The sequence below is a fragment of the Hemitrygon akajei genome, chromosome 9, assembly GCF_048418815.1.
Source record: "Hemitrygon akajei chromosome 9, sHemAka1.3, whole genome shotgun sequence".
NCBI classification, from domain to species: Eukaryota; Metazoa; Chordata; class Chondrichthyes; order Myliobatiformes; family Dasyatidae; genus Hemitrygon; species Hemitrygon akajei.
Window position 1 is genome coordinate 88,960,764 of NC_133132.1, and position 14,553 is coordinate 88,975,316.

General features: G+C 42.8%; 1 protein-coding gene across 1 annotated transcript in view; it reads left to right on the top strand.

Annotated features, from left to right (window-relative positions):
- lmbrd1 (LMBR1 domain containing 1) overlaps positions 1 to 14,553 on the top strand; it is a 184,775-nt gene that overhangs the window by 64,602 nt on the left and 105,620 nt on the right. The window contains exon 4 of the mRNA XM_073056502.1: positions 13,612 to 13,709. Within this exon, the coding sequence (XP_072912603.1) occupies positions 13,612 to 13,709 (98 nt within the window). The remainder of the gene's footprint in view (positions 1 to 13,611; positions 13,710 to 14,553) is intronic.

Consider the following 14,553-nt stretch of genomic DNA (forward strand, 5'->3'; position numbering starts at 1 on the left):
TACTGAAAGATCCACGTCTTTCCAGTTTATTGTAAGAATTCAGGTTGTGCACCTGGCTCTATGTTCATTGTTTAAGGAGCTCACTATTTTTGATGATATTCAATGCATAATGCAACATATATTTTGGTTATTGATTATAATTTCATCTGACTTGAATGTGTACTTTAGCATTCAGTTTGGTTTTCCTGGACTGCTTGGGTTGCAAAGTTGGTCTTTTATCTTCAAATTTTGTTCATTGTATTTTCCTCTCCACATTGCAGTATTTTACGATTACTTGAATTAAATTGAATCCATATACATTTATTTAATTTGTTCTTGGCTTTGGGATTACAAAGTAAAGAATCAAGATTTGCATGTATAAAATACTATCAGTTCATTGTTGTTCTTTGGTTTTGTATTGCCCCCGAATGGCTAATTTCCACTGAATTTGCAAAAATTGATATAGTTAGAGCAGCTAGATTTTATGCCATTTAGTAATAAACAGTGAATGTTGATAGGCTGGTTGTCACCCTGAAAATTACTTTTTTTTCCAGACAAATTAAAATTGTCATAGTGATTATATTCAAAGGTTTTAAAGGTACATTTATCGTCAGAGAAATGTATACAATATACATCCTGAAATGTTTTTTCTTTGCAACCATCCATGAAAACAGAGATATGCCCCAAAGAATAATGGACAGTTAAATGTTAGAACCCCAAAGTCATATCCCCCCCCCCCCCAGCTCCTCTGCCTTTCGTGTGGAAATGGTAGCGAGCAACAGTCCCCCCCCCCCCCCACTGGTAATAACAAGCATCGACACCTGCCACCAAGCTCTCAAGCGTGAGCAATAGCAACAGCAAAGACAGAGACTTGCGGTACTCCAAAGACTACTTATTCACCCGGTATTCAACACACCACAGGCTCTGATAACTGACACTGTAGTGTTCTCGTACAGGTGTAAGAACTCTGAACTAAACATCCAATTTTAAACCATAGTCAATGAGGCACGATCGCAGTAAGATTAATCGTTTACTGTTCACTCTTTCACATTAATGTATGGTGAAAAGGCGTTGCTTCTATGATGTTTCTTAGTGTGTAGAAAGAAACTTTCCTCTCGCTGATCCTGCACATACAAGCCCCCTCCTTCCCGTTTCTCCAAACCGGTATTTTCCCACAAGAGGCAGCGAAACCGGGTGTGACATCATTGCATGCCGTGATACATCACAGACAACGAATTTACTTTCAACAACCTTAACTTAAACTAGAAAATAATTACAAACAAGTTACTAAAGCGAAAATATAATAAAGCTAAACAAATGCCTTAAGGCAATACACTCCCCGCCTGACCTTTGTAAGGTCACTATGAACATGATACAAAACTTCAGTCTCCAGATCAGTCTTTTGGTAGAAGTAGAACGACTTCTGCAACTGGCCTTTGGTAAGTTTTCACATCACCTTGGTCAGAAGTTTTCAACTCAACCTTCCTGACATGTCCATCCCTACCAGGGAATGTGGCAGTGATTCTAGCCATTGGCCAGCAGTTGCGGGCAATCCGCTTGTCCCTGAGGAGGACTAAATCTCCAACTTGAAGATTCCTGCGAGGTTCTGTCCACTTTTGTCTGTGTTGCAACAAAGGTAGGTATTCATGTCTCCAACGGGACCAGAACTGATTTGTGAGAGCCTGAACCTGTCTCCATTGCATTGTGTACAAGTCCTTGTCTGAGAAGTCCCCAGGTGGAGGGGGATCTCCTCCCTTCTGCTTAAGGAGCATTGATGGCGCGAGTATGAAGGGACTTTCCGGGTCAGAAGACACAGGTAGGAGTGGTCGTGCATTTATAATGGCTGTGACCTCTGCCATTAGTGTGCACAGTACTTCGTGGGTCAGTCGGGTGCGTTGCTGCAGAAACATTGAATCAAGGATTCTTCTGGCGATACCAATCATCCGCTCCCATGAGCCTCCCATGTGAGAGGCGTATGGTGTGTTGAATTCCCAGTTGCATCCCTGCTCACTGAGGTACCTTTGCACCATTTTGTCCATCCCGAGCTCCTTGGACGCTCCAACAAAGTCCATGCCGCAGTCAGGCCCTGTTTTGCAGGGCCTCTTAGTGCAAAGAAGCGCCTGAGAGTGTTAATGCAGCTGGATGTATCCAAAGATTCGATGACCTCAATGTGTACCGCTCTTGAACTCATGCAGCTGAACATGATGGCCCACCGTTTGCTTTCTGCTTGTCCTCCTCTGGTGCATCTAGTGATGATAGTCCAGGGACCAAGTACATCGAGCCCCACATATGTAAAAGGAGGGCAGGCATTGAGGCATTCTGGTGGGAGGTCCACCATACGTTGAACTTCTAGCTTCCCTCGCATTTTCCTGCAGGTTACACATCTGTGAAGTACTGAATTGATCAGTGTTTTGCCTCCCAGGATCCACAGTCCCGCTGCCCTGATTGCTCCGTCTGTCAGGTGACGGCCCTGATGCCTTACCTGGTCATAGTGATGATGTGTGAGCAATAAGGACACGTGGCTGTCTTTGGGCAGGATTACTGGGCTCTTTTCTGCAGCTGAAAGGTGAGAGTGTATTAACCGGCCTCCAATGCAAATGAGATTGTTCTTCAGGATCGGGCTGAGTTTCCTCAAAGAAGGGCTGTCCTTTGGTATTGGTTTATTAGCTTGGAGGGCCGAAAACTCCTTCGCAAAAGCTGCTCTTTGAGTTGCTTTAAGGATGACGTCCTTTGCCTGGGCCAATTCATCCGCAGTGCGAGGTAAGTTACATTTGTGCCAACTCTTGCATTTACTATTTCAGGATGAGTGTTTGTGGGATCTGGCCATGTGAATGAGGAACGCAAGTCCTCTCACTAAGGAATTCAAAGTGGAGAACCGCTAAAAGCGTTCGATGGTACGTATTGATTCTTTGAGGTAGGTGACTCCTGTTTGTATTTGCGGCTGAATTTCCGAGTCTCTTTTGGGTTCGATCAGCTCAAATGTCTCACTCATTTGAGTTTTTTCCGCTGATGGAGCAAGTTTATTATCATGCTCAGTTTGAGCGAAGACTGACTGTCCCAGTGTCTTGTCGGTTACTTTACACTTGTTAAAGCCTTGTTGTGCTTCCTTGATACACATAAAGCTTGTGCAGGGTTGAAAAATTGAATGGCGGCCACTCTCTAGCACGTTAGTCTTGAGTGTGTTAACTGTTGGTTTGTGTACATTGCCAGGGCACACCTCTCCTATCACCACCCAGCCCAGATCCAGGCCTTGGGCAAAGGGGGCGTCGTGTGGCCCATTGACCTGCTGCCTGACCTTGTGCACCTGGAGGATGTCTCTTCTGAGTAGCAGGAGTATTTCTGCTTTTGGATCCAGTTCTGGGATGTGCTTGGCAATGTGGTGGAGATGCGGCTGGTGTAGCTCTGCACTTGGCATCAGGATCTCAGTGCAGTTATTCAAAATTTCATTGCACTCTAAGAGCGGAGGGAGACAGATGACAACTTTACCATCCAGCGACTCGAGCTGGAAGCCTTCTGCCTTCCTACCATATGTTGCTACGCTGCCTGAGCAAGTTCTAAGGTAGTATGGGAACTGATTACTCTATGTTGAAGAAGTCGAAGAACTCTGGTCTGACTAGTGAGCGATTGCTCTGGTCATCCAGAATTACATAGGCTTTGATGGCCTTGTCTTTGGCTCCCTTAGGGTATACCTTAGTGAGGCAGATCTTTGAGCAAGAACTGCTTGACTGACCTTGACTGCAAACTTCTGTGCAGCTTGAGCTGACAACAGTTTTCTTGGAGTGATCCTCTCCCTCCCTGCCGTCTTGTGAGGGTGAAGGAGCTTTGTCAGTTTGCGGTAACGGGCCAGGATGCATGGCCCCATTGTGATTAGTGCTGTTACATTCCGAGCACTTCACAGGGAGGTGAGAGGTAAAGGAACAGCATTTAAAACATTTTTTTCTCCTTGAGAAGGGCCATTCTCTCGTCAAAGGGTTTTTTCCTAAATGTTCTGCATTTTTTGAGGGGGTGGGGTTTGTTGTGCAATGGACAATTCTTGCTAGGGTCATTGTTAGTTGTGGAGACTTCAGTTTTATGCACTGAGACAAGTTTATTGATGTTAAAATTATTCGAAGTGGATTTGACTGGCTTGGTGTGAATTGTACTGCTACCTTGACTGATGAAGCTAGGGTCATTTCGCTTCTTCGCCTCCTTGCACACAAACCTAGTGAAGTACTTAAAGGGAGGAAATCGACCACCGTTCTCTTCCTTGTACTCTGAGCCAACAGACATCCACTTTTCCTGCAGCCCAAATGGAAGTTTGTCCACGATTGGTCTAATTCCGTATGAAGTATCTAGATATGACAGGCCAGTGAAATAGCCATCTTCTTTAGTGCCTTCAAACTCCATGAGTAAATCTCCGAGTTCTCTTAATTTAGTGTGGTCCTTGGCTGACACCCGAGGAGAATTTTCCAGCTGTTGAAATAGTGCTGTTTCAATAATTTCAGGGCCGCATAGCACTCCCGAAGTCTCTCCCATGCTTTGCGTAAGGCTAGCTTGGGGTTGTTGATGTACACTGAACGTATGCGTCTCACCTGTTCACATGATTCTTTTCCCAGCCATTTTGTCATAAGATCCAACTCTTGGGTTGCTTTGAGCTGGACTCCGCCGGTAGCGTTGGCGAATGAGGAGTACCATGCACGGTAATTTTCAGGCTTATCGTCAAACTGGTATAATCCTGAAGTGATGAGATCTCGTCGTGCTAAATACTGTGCCGTGAGTTCAACTGCAAGTGGCATGTTGGCTGGGGGAATATGTTGGTGGACGTATGACTGAGGGTGTACGTTCGTTATGGGATTTGCTGTTCTGAATTCAGCCTTTGCCTCTTCTTTTGCCAAATCTGGTAAGTTTGGTGTTGAGAAGTATTTGTCGGCAGCCCTTTCATTCTTGAGTTTGTCGCAAAGTTGCAAGGGTAAATTGTCTTCCTCAGATGGTTGCGATGCAATTGGGCCTCTCTGACTCCTCATGAAATGAGACATTAGCATATAAGTATGGAGAGGAAGAACAAATCTTCAGGTCCATTTGAGATCGGACGTAGTCGCTAGTGCATTCCAAACTGGTCCTTTCTGAAGTAGATTTTACTTCATCCAGAACGTGCATTTCTTCAGTGCTTTCTAATATTTCTGCTTCCACCCTGGCAACTTCGGCTTCTTGGCGTAGCGTCAACACTTCTAACTCTGCTTCTATCCTTACCCTTTCCAACTGGTTTTCGGCTTCTCTGGCAGCCTTTTCCATTTTCAGTTTTGCTTCCTGTTCAGCGTATGACGCTCGCATCTTGGCGGTTTCTGCTTTAGCTCTTGCGTGGGCAGCCTTATTTGTTGATGCTCTACTGCTCCTGGCGCTGGATGGCAATGACTTGACACTGGATTGCGATGCCATCGTACCACTTGTTGAAACACCTGGTAATGCTGCCTTTTCACTGTAGTGTTCTTGGACAGGTGTAAGAACTCTGAACTAAACACTGAGTTTAAACCATAGTCAATGAGGGACAATCACAGTAAGATTAACTGTTTACTGTTCACTCTTCCACATTAACGTATGGTGAAAAGGCGTTGCTTCTATAATGTTTCTTAGTGCGTAGAAAGAAACTTTTCTCGCGCTGATCCTGCACACACAAGCCCCCTCCTTCCCATTTCTCCAATCCGGTATTTTCCCACAAGACGTGGCGAAACCGGGTGTGATGTCATCGCATGCAGTGATACATCACAGACAACGAATTTACTTTCAACAACCTTAACTTAAACTAGAAAATAATTACAAACAAATTACTAAAGCGAAAATATAATAAAGCTAAACAAATGCCTTAAGGCAACACAAACAGACACAAAATGCTGGTAGAACGCAGCAGGTCAGGCAGCATCTATAGGGAGAAGCGCTGTCGACGTTTCGGGCCAAGACCCTCGTCAGGACTAACTGAAAGGAAAGATTGTAAGAGACTTGAAAGTAGGAGGGGGAGGGGAAAATGCGAAATGATAGGAGAAGACCAGAGGGGGTGGGGTGAAGCTGAGAGCCAGAAAGGTGATTGGCAAAAGGGATACAGAGCTGGAGAAGGGAAAGGATCATGGGACGGGAGGCCTAAGGAGAAAGAAAGGGGGAGGGGAGCACCAGAGTCATAAGTGAAAAGGCATAAAAGAAAACTTACTCTCATACCTTCTACATATCTCTCACAAAGATTCAGTACTCATCCAGTATTTCACATTACCTTCAACGTTGCACTGCAGTACTTCCTACAAAGTGAAACCCAACAGCATGAACGGCAGTGGTGCTTCACTACCAGATGAGCTCAATGCCTTATGTGCCTGCTTTGAAAGGGAGAAAAGTACTACAGCTGTGAAAATCCCTGCTGCACCCAGTGATCCTGCAATCTCTGTCTTGAAGGCCAGTGTCAGGCTGCTTTCACAAGGGTGAACCTTTGCAGCGCAGCAGGCCCCGATTGAGTGCCAGGTAAGGCTTTGAAAACTTGTGCCAACCAACTAGCAGGAGTATTCAAGGACATTTTCAACCTCTAACTGCTGCAGTTGGAAGCTCCCACATGCTTCAAAAGGGCAGCAATTATACAAGTGCCCAAAAAGAGGAGTGTGAGCTGCCTTAATGTTGATCATGTGGTGCTCACATCTCCAGTGATGAAATGCTTTGAGAGGTTGGTCATGGCTGGAATGAACTGCTACCTTAACAAGGACCTGAACCAATTGCATCGTGCCTATTGCCACACAAGTCTGTGGCAGATGCAATCTCAGTAGCTATTCACGTGGCTCTAAATCACCTGGACTATACAATTACCTGTGTCAAGATTTAAATTGCAGCAAGAGACGGAGAGGGTAGAGGTAAAAGAAGCTCGGAGAGAAGCTGTTTTTTTTAACTGATTGCGGCAAAGAGGCTAGACTGCGCAGGCACGTGATGTAGCGCGCCAAAGGTTTAAAAAGAAAGACCACCATATACAGCGGCCATCGTCGGAGTGGACTGAGGCAGAGTTGGACAGCTTTGGCTCAATCAGGCTTTGGCGAGAACAGGCAGAGGCAAGGTTTGAACGGGGCACAACTGCGCAAGCATGTGAAAGTCGGCTTCTGAGATCAGCGGGAGAATTTAAAGAGCGAGCAGAGGCTGAGTATGGGCTTCACTCCAGGTGAGGTAAGGCCGGGTAAGCTCCTTTAATTAATCTAATTAGATTAGGAGTAGGTAATGGAAGCAGCAGTTAGGGCAGTTGAGTGCTCCGTTTGCAGTATGTGGGAAGTCAGGGTCAGCACTGTTGTCCCTGATGACTACACCTGCAAAAGGTGCATCCAGCTGCAGCTCCTGACAAACCGTGTTAGGGAACTGGAGCTGGATGAACTTCGGGTTATTCGGGAGGCAAAGGCAGAAATAGACAGGAGTTTCAGGGAGATAGTCACCCCTAGGAGTCAGGAGGCAGGTAGTTGGGTGACTGTCAGGAGAGGGAAGGGGAATAGACAGGAAGAGCAGAGCACCCCTGTGGCCGTTCCCATCAACAATAAGTATACCATTTTGGATACTTTTGGTGGGGACGACCAGGGACAAGTTGCAGTGGTTACGTCTTTGGCACTGAGACTGGACCCTCAGCTCAGAAGGGAAGGAGGGAAAAGAGGAGAGCAGTAGTGATAGGGGATTTGATAGGGGGACAGATAGGAGGTTCTGTTGAAGAGATTGAGAATCCCGGATGGTCTGTTGCCTCCCTGGTGCCAGGGTCGACGATATCTCGGATCGAGTTCTCAGTATCCTCAAGAGGGAGGGTGAGCAGCCGGATGTCGTGGTCCATGTAGGGACCAATGACGTGGGTAGGAAGAGTGAGGAGGTCCTGAAAGGTGAGTCTAGGGAGCTAGGTGCCAAGTTAAAGGGCAGGACCTCCAGGATAGCAATCTCAGGATTGCTACCAGTGCCACGTGCAGGTGGGTTAGAAATAGTAAGATAGTGCAGATCAACACGTGGCTGAAGACATGGTGCAGGAGGGAGGGCTTCAGATTTATAGATAATTGGGCAGTTTTCCGGGGAAGGTGGGACCTGTTCCGGCGGGACGGTTTACATCTGAACTGGAGGGGGACAAATATTCTTGCAGGTAGGTTTGCTAGAGAGGCTCCAGTGGATTTAGACTAGATACAAGGGGGGAGGGGAACCAGAGTGTAGGAACAGATGTATGGGAGAAGGAAGAAAAAGACAGTAAAGTTCTTTGTACTGTTAGAGATAAACAGAGAGAAAGAGGTGGAGAATTTCTTACATGCGTTTATTTTAATGCTAGGAGCATTGTAAGGTGGATGAGCTTAGAACATGGATTGATACTTGGAAATATGTTGTAGCTGTTAGTGAAACATGGTTGCAGGAGGGTTGTGATTGGCAACTAAATATTCCTGGATTTCGTTGCTTCAGGTGTGATAGAATCAGAAGGACAAGAGGGGGAGGTGTTGCGTTGCTTGTCAGAGAAAATATTACAGCGGTGCTCTGGCAGGATAGATTAGAGGGCTCGTCTAGGGAGACTATTTGGGTGGAATTGAGGAATGGGAAAGGTGTAGTAACACTGATAGGGATGTATTATAGACCACCTAATGAAGAGCGAGAATTGGAGGAGCAAATTTGCAAGGAGATAGCAGATATTTGTAGTAAGCACAGGGTAGTTTGGTGCTCTGGCAGGATAGATTAGAGGGCTCGTCTAAGGAGACTATTTGGGTGGAATTGAGGAATGGGAAAGGTGTAGTAACACTGATAGGGATGTATTATAGACCACCTAATGAAGAGCGAGAATTGGAGGAGCAAATTTGCAAGGAGATAGCAGATATTTGTAGTAAGCACAGGGTTGTGATTGTGGGAGATTTTAATTTTCCGCACATAGACTGGGAAACCCATACTGTAAAAGGGATGGATGGTTTGGAGTTTGTAAAATGTGTGCAGGATAGTTTTTTTGCAGCAATACATAGAGGTACCAACTAGAGAAAGGGCAGCATTGGATCTTCTGTTAGGGAATGAAATAGGTCAGGTGACGGAGGTATGTGTTGGGGAGCACTTCGGGTCCAGTGAACACAATGCCATTAGTTTCAATATAATGACGGAGAAGGATAGGACTGGACCCAGGGTTGAGATATTTGATTGAAGAAAGGCTAACTTTGAGGAGATGCGAAAGGATTTAGAAGGAGTGGATTGGGACAATTTGTTTTATGGGAAGGATGTAATAGAGAAATGGAGGTCATTTAAAAGTGAAATTTTGAGGGTATAGAATCTTTATGTTCCTGTTAGGTTGAAAGGAAAGGTTAAAAGTTTGAGAGAGCCATGGTTTTCAAGGGATATTGGAAACTTGGTTCATAAAAAGAGGGAGATCTACAATTAATATAGGCAGCATGGAGTAAATGAGGTGCTCGAGGAATATAAAGAATGTAAGAAGAATCTTAAGAAAGAAATTAGAAAAGCTAAAAGAAGATACAAGGTTGCTTGGCAAGTAAGGTGAAAATAAATCCAAAGGATTTCTACAGTTATATTAATAGCAAAAGGATAGTGAGGGATAAAATTGGTCCCTTAGAGAATCAGAGTGGACAGCTATGTGTGGAGCCGAAATAAATGGGGGAGATTTTGAACAATTTATTTTCTTCAGTATTCACTAAGGAGAAGGATATTGAATTGTATAAGGTAAGGGAAACGAGTAGGGAAGTTATGGAAACTATGACAATTAAAGAAGAGGAAGTACTGGTGCTTTTAAGGAATATAAAAGTGGATAAATCTCTGGGTCCTGACAGGATATTCCCTAGGACCGTGAGGGAGGTTAGTGTAGAAATAGCAGGGGCTCTGACAGAAATATTTCAAATGTCATTAGAAACGGGGATGGTGCTGGAGGATTGGTGTATTGCTCATGTGGTTCCATTGTTTAAAAAGGGTTCTAAGAGTAAACCTAGCAATTATAGGTCTGTCAGTTTGACGTCAGTGGTGGGTAAATTAATGGAAAGTATTCTTAGAGATGGTATATATAATTATCTGGATAGACAGGGTCTGATTAGGAACAATCAACATGGATTTGTTGAAGGTCATGTTTGACAAATCTTATTGAATTTTTTGAAGAGGTTACGAGGAAAGTTGATGAGGGTAAAGCAGTGGATGTTGCCTATATGGACTTCAGTAAGGCCTTTGACAAGGTTCCGCATGGAAGGTTAGTTAGGAATTCTATCGTTGGGTATTAATATTGAAGTAGTAAAATGGATTCAACAGTGGCTGGATGGGAGATGCCAGAGAGTAGTGGTGGTTAACTGTTTGTCAGGTTGGAGGCCGGTGACTAGTGGTGTGCCTCACGGATCTGTATTGGGTCCAATGTTGTTTGTCATATACATTAATGATCTGGATGATGGGGTGGTAAATTGGATTAGTGAGTATGCAGATGATACTAAGGTAGGTGGCATTGTGGATAATGAAGTAGGTTTTCAAAGTTTGCAGAGAGATTTAGGCCAGTTAGAAGAGTGGGCTGAACGATGGCAGATGGAGTTTAATGCTGATAAGTGTGAGGTGCTACATTTTGGTAGGAATAATCCAAATAGGACATACATGGTAAATGGTAGGGCATTGAAGAATGCAGTAGTAGAACAGAGTGATCTAGGAATAATGGTGCATAGTTCCTTGAAGGTGGAATCTCATGTGGATAGGGTGGTGAAGAAAGCTTTTGGTATGTTGGCCTTTATAAATCAGAGCATTGAGTATAGGAGTTGGGATGTAATGTTAAAATTGTACAAGGCATTGGTAAGGCCGAATTTGGAGTAATGTGTACAGTTCTGATCACCGAATTATAGGAAAGATGTCAACAAAATAGAGAGAGTACAGAGAAGATTTACTAGAATGTTACCTGGGTTTCAGCACCTAAGTGCTGAAAGTACAGGGAAAGGTTGAACAAGTTAGGTCTTTATTCTTTGGAGCGTAGAAGGTTGAGGGGGGACTTGATAGAGGTATTTAAAATTATGAGTGAGATAGATAGTGTTGATGTGGATAGGCTTTTTCCATTTGGAGTAGGGGAGATTCAAACAAGAGGACATGAGTTGAGAGGGGGCAAAAGTTTAAGGGTAACACGAGGGGGAATTTCTTTACTCAGAGTGGTAGCTGTGTGGAATGAGCTTCCAGTAGAAGTGGTAGAAGCAGGTTCGATATTGTCATTTAAAGTAAAATTGGATAGGTATATGGACAGAAAAGGAATGGAGGGTTATGGGCTGAGTGCGGGTCTGTGGGACTAGGTGAGAGTAAGCGTTCAGCACAGACTAGTAGGGCCAAGATGGCCTGTTTCCGTGCTGTAATTGTTACAAGGTTATATGGTTAAGATGCTGTTCATTGACTATAGCTCAGCATTTAATACCATAATTCCTCCAGTTCTGATCGATGAGCGACAGAACCTGGGCCTCTGTACCTCCCTCTGCAATTAAATCCTCAACCTCCTAGTCGGAAGACCACAATCTGTGCATATTGGTAATATCTCCTCCTCGCTGCTGATCAGCACTGGTACACCTAAAGGATGTGTGCTAAGCCCACTGCTCCACTCTCTCTATACCTGTGACTGTGTGGTTTGGTTTAACTCAAATGCCATCTACACATTTGCTGAGGATACTACCGTTGCTGATAGATTTTCAGATGGAGACGAGAGGGCTTACAGGAACAAGATATACCAGCTAGTTGAGAGGTGTTGAAGCAATAACCTTGAATTCAATGTCAGTAAACCCAAAGAACTGATTCAGAAGAGTAAGACGAGGGGATATGAACCAAACCTCATTGAGGGATTAGAAGTGGAGAGTGAGCAATTTCAGGTTCCTGGACCTCAAGATCTCTGAGGATCTAACCTGGTCCCAACATATCAATGCAGCTATAAAGAAGGCAAGACGGCAACTGTATTTTGAGGAGATTTGTTTTGTCACCTAAGACATTCAAACTTATACAGATGTACTGTGGATAGCATTCTGACAGGCTGCATCACTGTTTGCTATGAGGTGGGGGGTGGCTACTGCACAGGATCGAACAAAGCTACAGAAAGTTGTAAAATAAGTCATCTCCATCTTGGGTTATAGCCTCCATAGTATCCAAGACATCCTCAAGAAGTGTTGTCTCAGAAGGGCTGCATCCATCATTAAGGACCTCCATCACCCCTCATCTCATTGTTAGTGTCAGTAAAGAGGTACTGAAGCATGGAAGTGCAAACTCAGTAATGCAGGAACAGCTTCTTCTCCTCTGCCATCTGATTCCTAAATTGACATTGAATCCATGAACAGTAATTTACTTTTTTAAAATATTATTTCTGTTTTTGCACTTTTTAAATGTATCTATTTAATATACATAAACACTGTAATTGATTTACTTTTTTTTCTATATTATCGTGTAATGGATTGTACTGCTGCTGTGAAGTTAACAAATTTCACGACATACGCCCGTGATATTAAACCTGATTCTGAGGATTCTGTCTGTATTATATGCTTTGATCTCTGGAGGGACTTCTGACACAAAATTTTTTTTGATGCCTGCCCACAATTAATTTGTAAATTCAACTCGCCATGCAAAATTTTAAGGTGTTTATGGATGCTTTATCAAAAGACACAAATTAGGTACTTTTAAGTGACTTCAGTATGCATTTTCAGATTCTAGGTCTCTAAGATGATAAACTCTGTGTTCAAAATGACTTATTTTTTAAGTTAGCATTTTGCTGTAGATAGTTGTACTATGTTTTCTTGCATTGGTATCATCCATGTAGCTAAATACCAATGACAAGTCTTCACATTGACTTGTTAGCCTGCTCCATACATTCAACTGTACAGAGAATTTATTGTGTTGTATTCAGTGGAATTTCTTCAGCATTCTCCATAATTGTGGAGAACTTAGTTCACAAACGAAATGTTGTGGAGAAAGTTGTGGAAGTATATTGTGGAAGCTGGTTGGAAGGAACTCAGAGACAGTATTAAATCTATGTGGGGTGGGGAAGCTGCGGGTTGGAATGATGCAGGAGTGAACAGAACCTGTGTGGTGACTGAATGAATTATTATAGAGTAGTTATTGGCAGAACATTCTTGTCAGTCCCATTCTCATGCTCTTATTTCATAACTCTGAAAATCATTATCTCTCATGTCGATCTAGTTCCCTTTCAAAGGTGCAATTTCCACACTGTTCTATGCAGTGGATTCCAGAGTTTATCCCTCTGATCCTGTTTTTTTCCCTTTAAATTTCATTTTTAATCAGCATATTAAAATCAGTTTTTTTTCTGCAGCATATTTGAAATCTTTTTAGTCACTAGGATTAGTACAAGATCAGTGTAAATGCATTCTTAATGGTAGGTGTGGACTCAATGGGTCAAAGTGCGTTTTCATGCTGAATGACTCTTATTTAAAAACAGTTAAATGGGCAAAAAGGAAGGTGAAATTATTGATTGTGCCACTGAGTCAAGTGTCTTGTTGTGCCTATTAATTGAGAAAAATTGTGTCTTTGGCATTTTGCTCAAGCAGTATCAATAGAATATGTTTTATAAAAATCTGAACTGGATTAATTGCTATCTAATATTTGTGTGACATTCAGAAAGTAGCCCCTGTAACATGCAAATAATTTTTTTTGCAGTTTATCTGAAGTTATTTTGTATCTTGTTTCTCATTACAGCCTTGTACTCCATCATCCTTTTCTGTGTCTTCCTGTGGATTCCATTTGTTTACTTTTACTATGAAGAGAAGGAGGATCTTGAACCTAACAAATGCGCAGTAAGTCTTCCTAATTACTTATGAATCGTACATGGTGTCATCAGTACCAGACTACCATTCTGTGGAATATAAATAATTACGGATAGTTAGATTAAAGATTTAAGCTTTGTAATGTGCTATAGGGTCGACAATGAGAAAGATTTTTTTTTGTTGATAAAGCCAAAACTGGAGCAATCACCTGGTGTCAATCCAAGCCATTTAAGAAAACTGAGGAACAATTTTCCATTCAAAAATATAGTAAAATGTGGATCACTCTTTAACAAAATTCTAACTTGAAAATGGTTTGTTTGATATTTGCTAGATGAAGGAATGATTAGATATTAAGTCAATGTGTGAGTGAGTGGAGTTATTTTACAGAACAAGAGGAACAGGCTCTCTGGGATCAACTTTACCATAATATAAAATCATAGTTCACCTTTCTACTTCTGCTTGACATTCAAAGATTCCTTTTACCATCCTTCGGTTAACCTTTTACCCAACAGGCTTCATTCTGGCATAAACTGGTATCTTTTGGTTTTCATAATATAAAATCTTTCTGGAATAAGCTCATCTCTTAAGCACAGAGTCATAGAAAACTATCGCACAGAAACGGGCCGTACAGTCCATGTGATCTGTGCCAAACCATTGAAACTCCCTACTTGCATCGACCTGCACTGGGACCATGTGCTTGCATTTACCCTATTTTAACCCTCATAATTTTGTATACCTCTAAGAAATCTCTCAATCTTCTACACTCTAAATTATTCAATCTTTCCGTATAATTCAGGTTCATAATTCCAGACCTAGCAACGTCCTTGTAAATTTTCAAACTTATCCTTGCACTCTTTCAAACTTATTTACATCT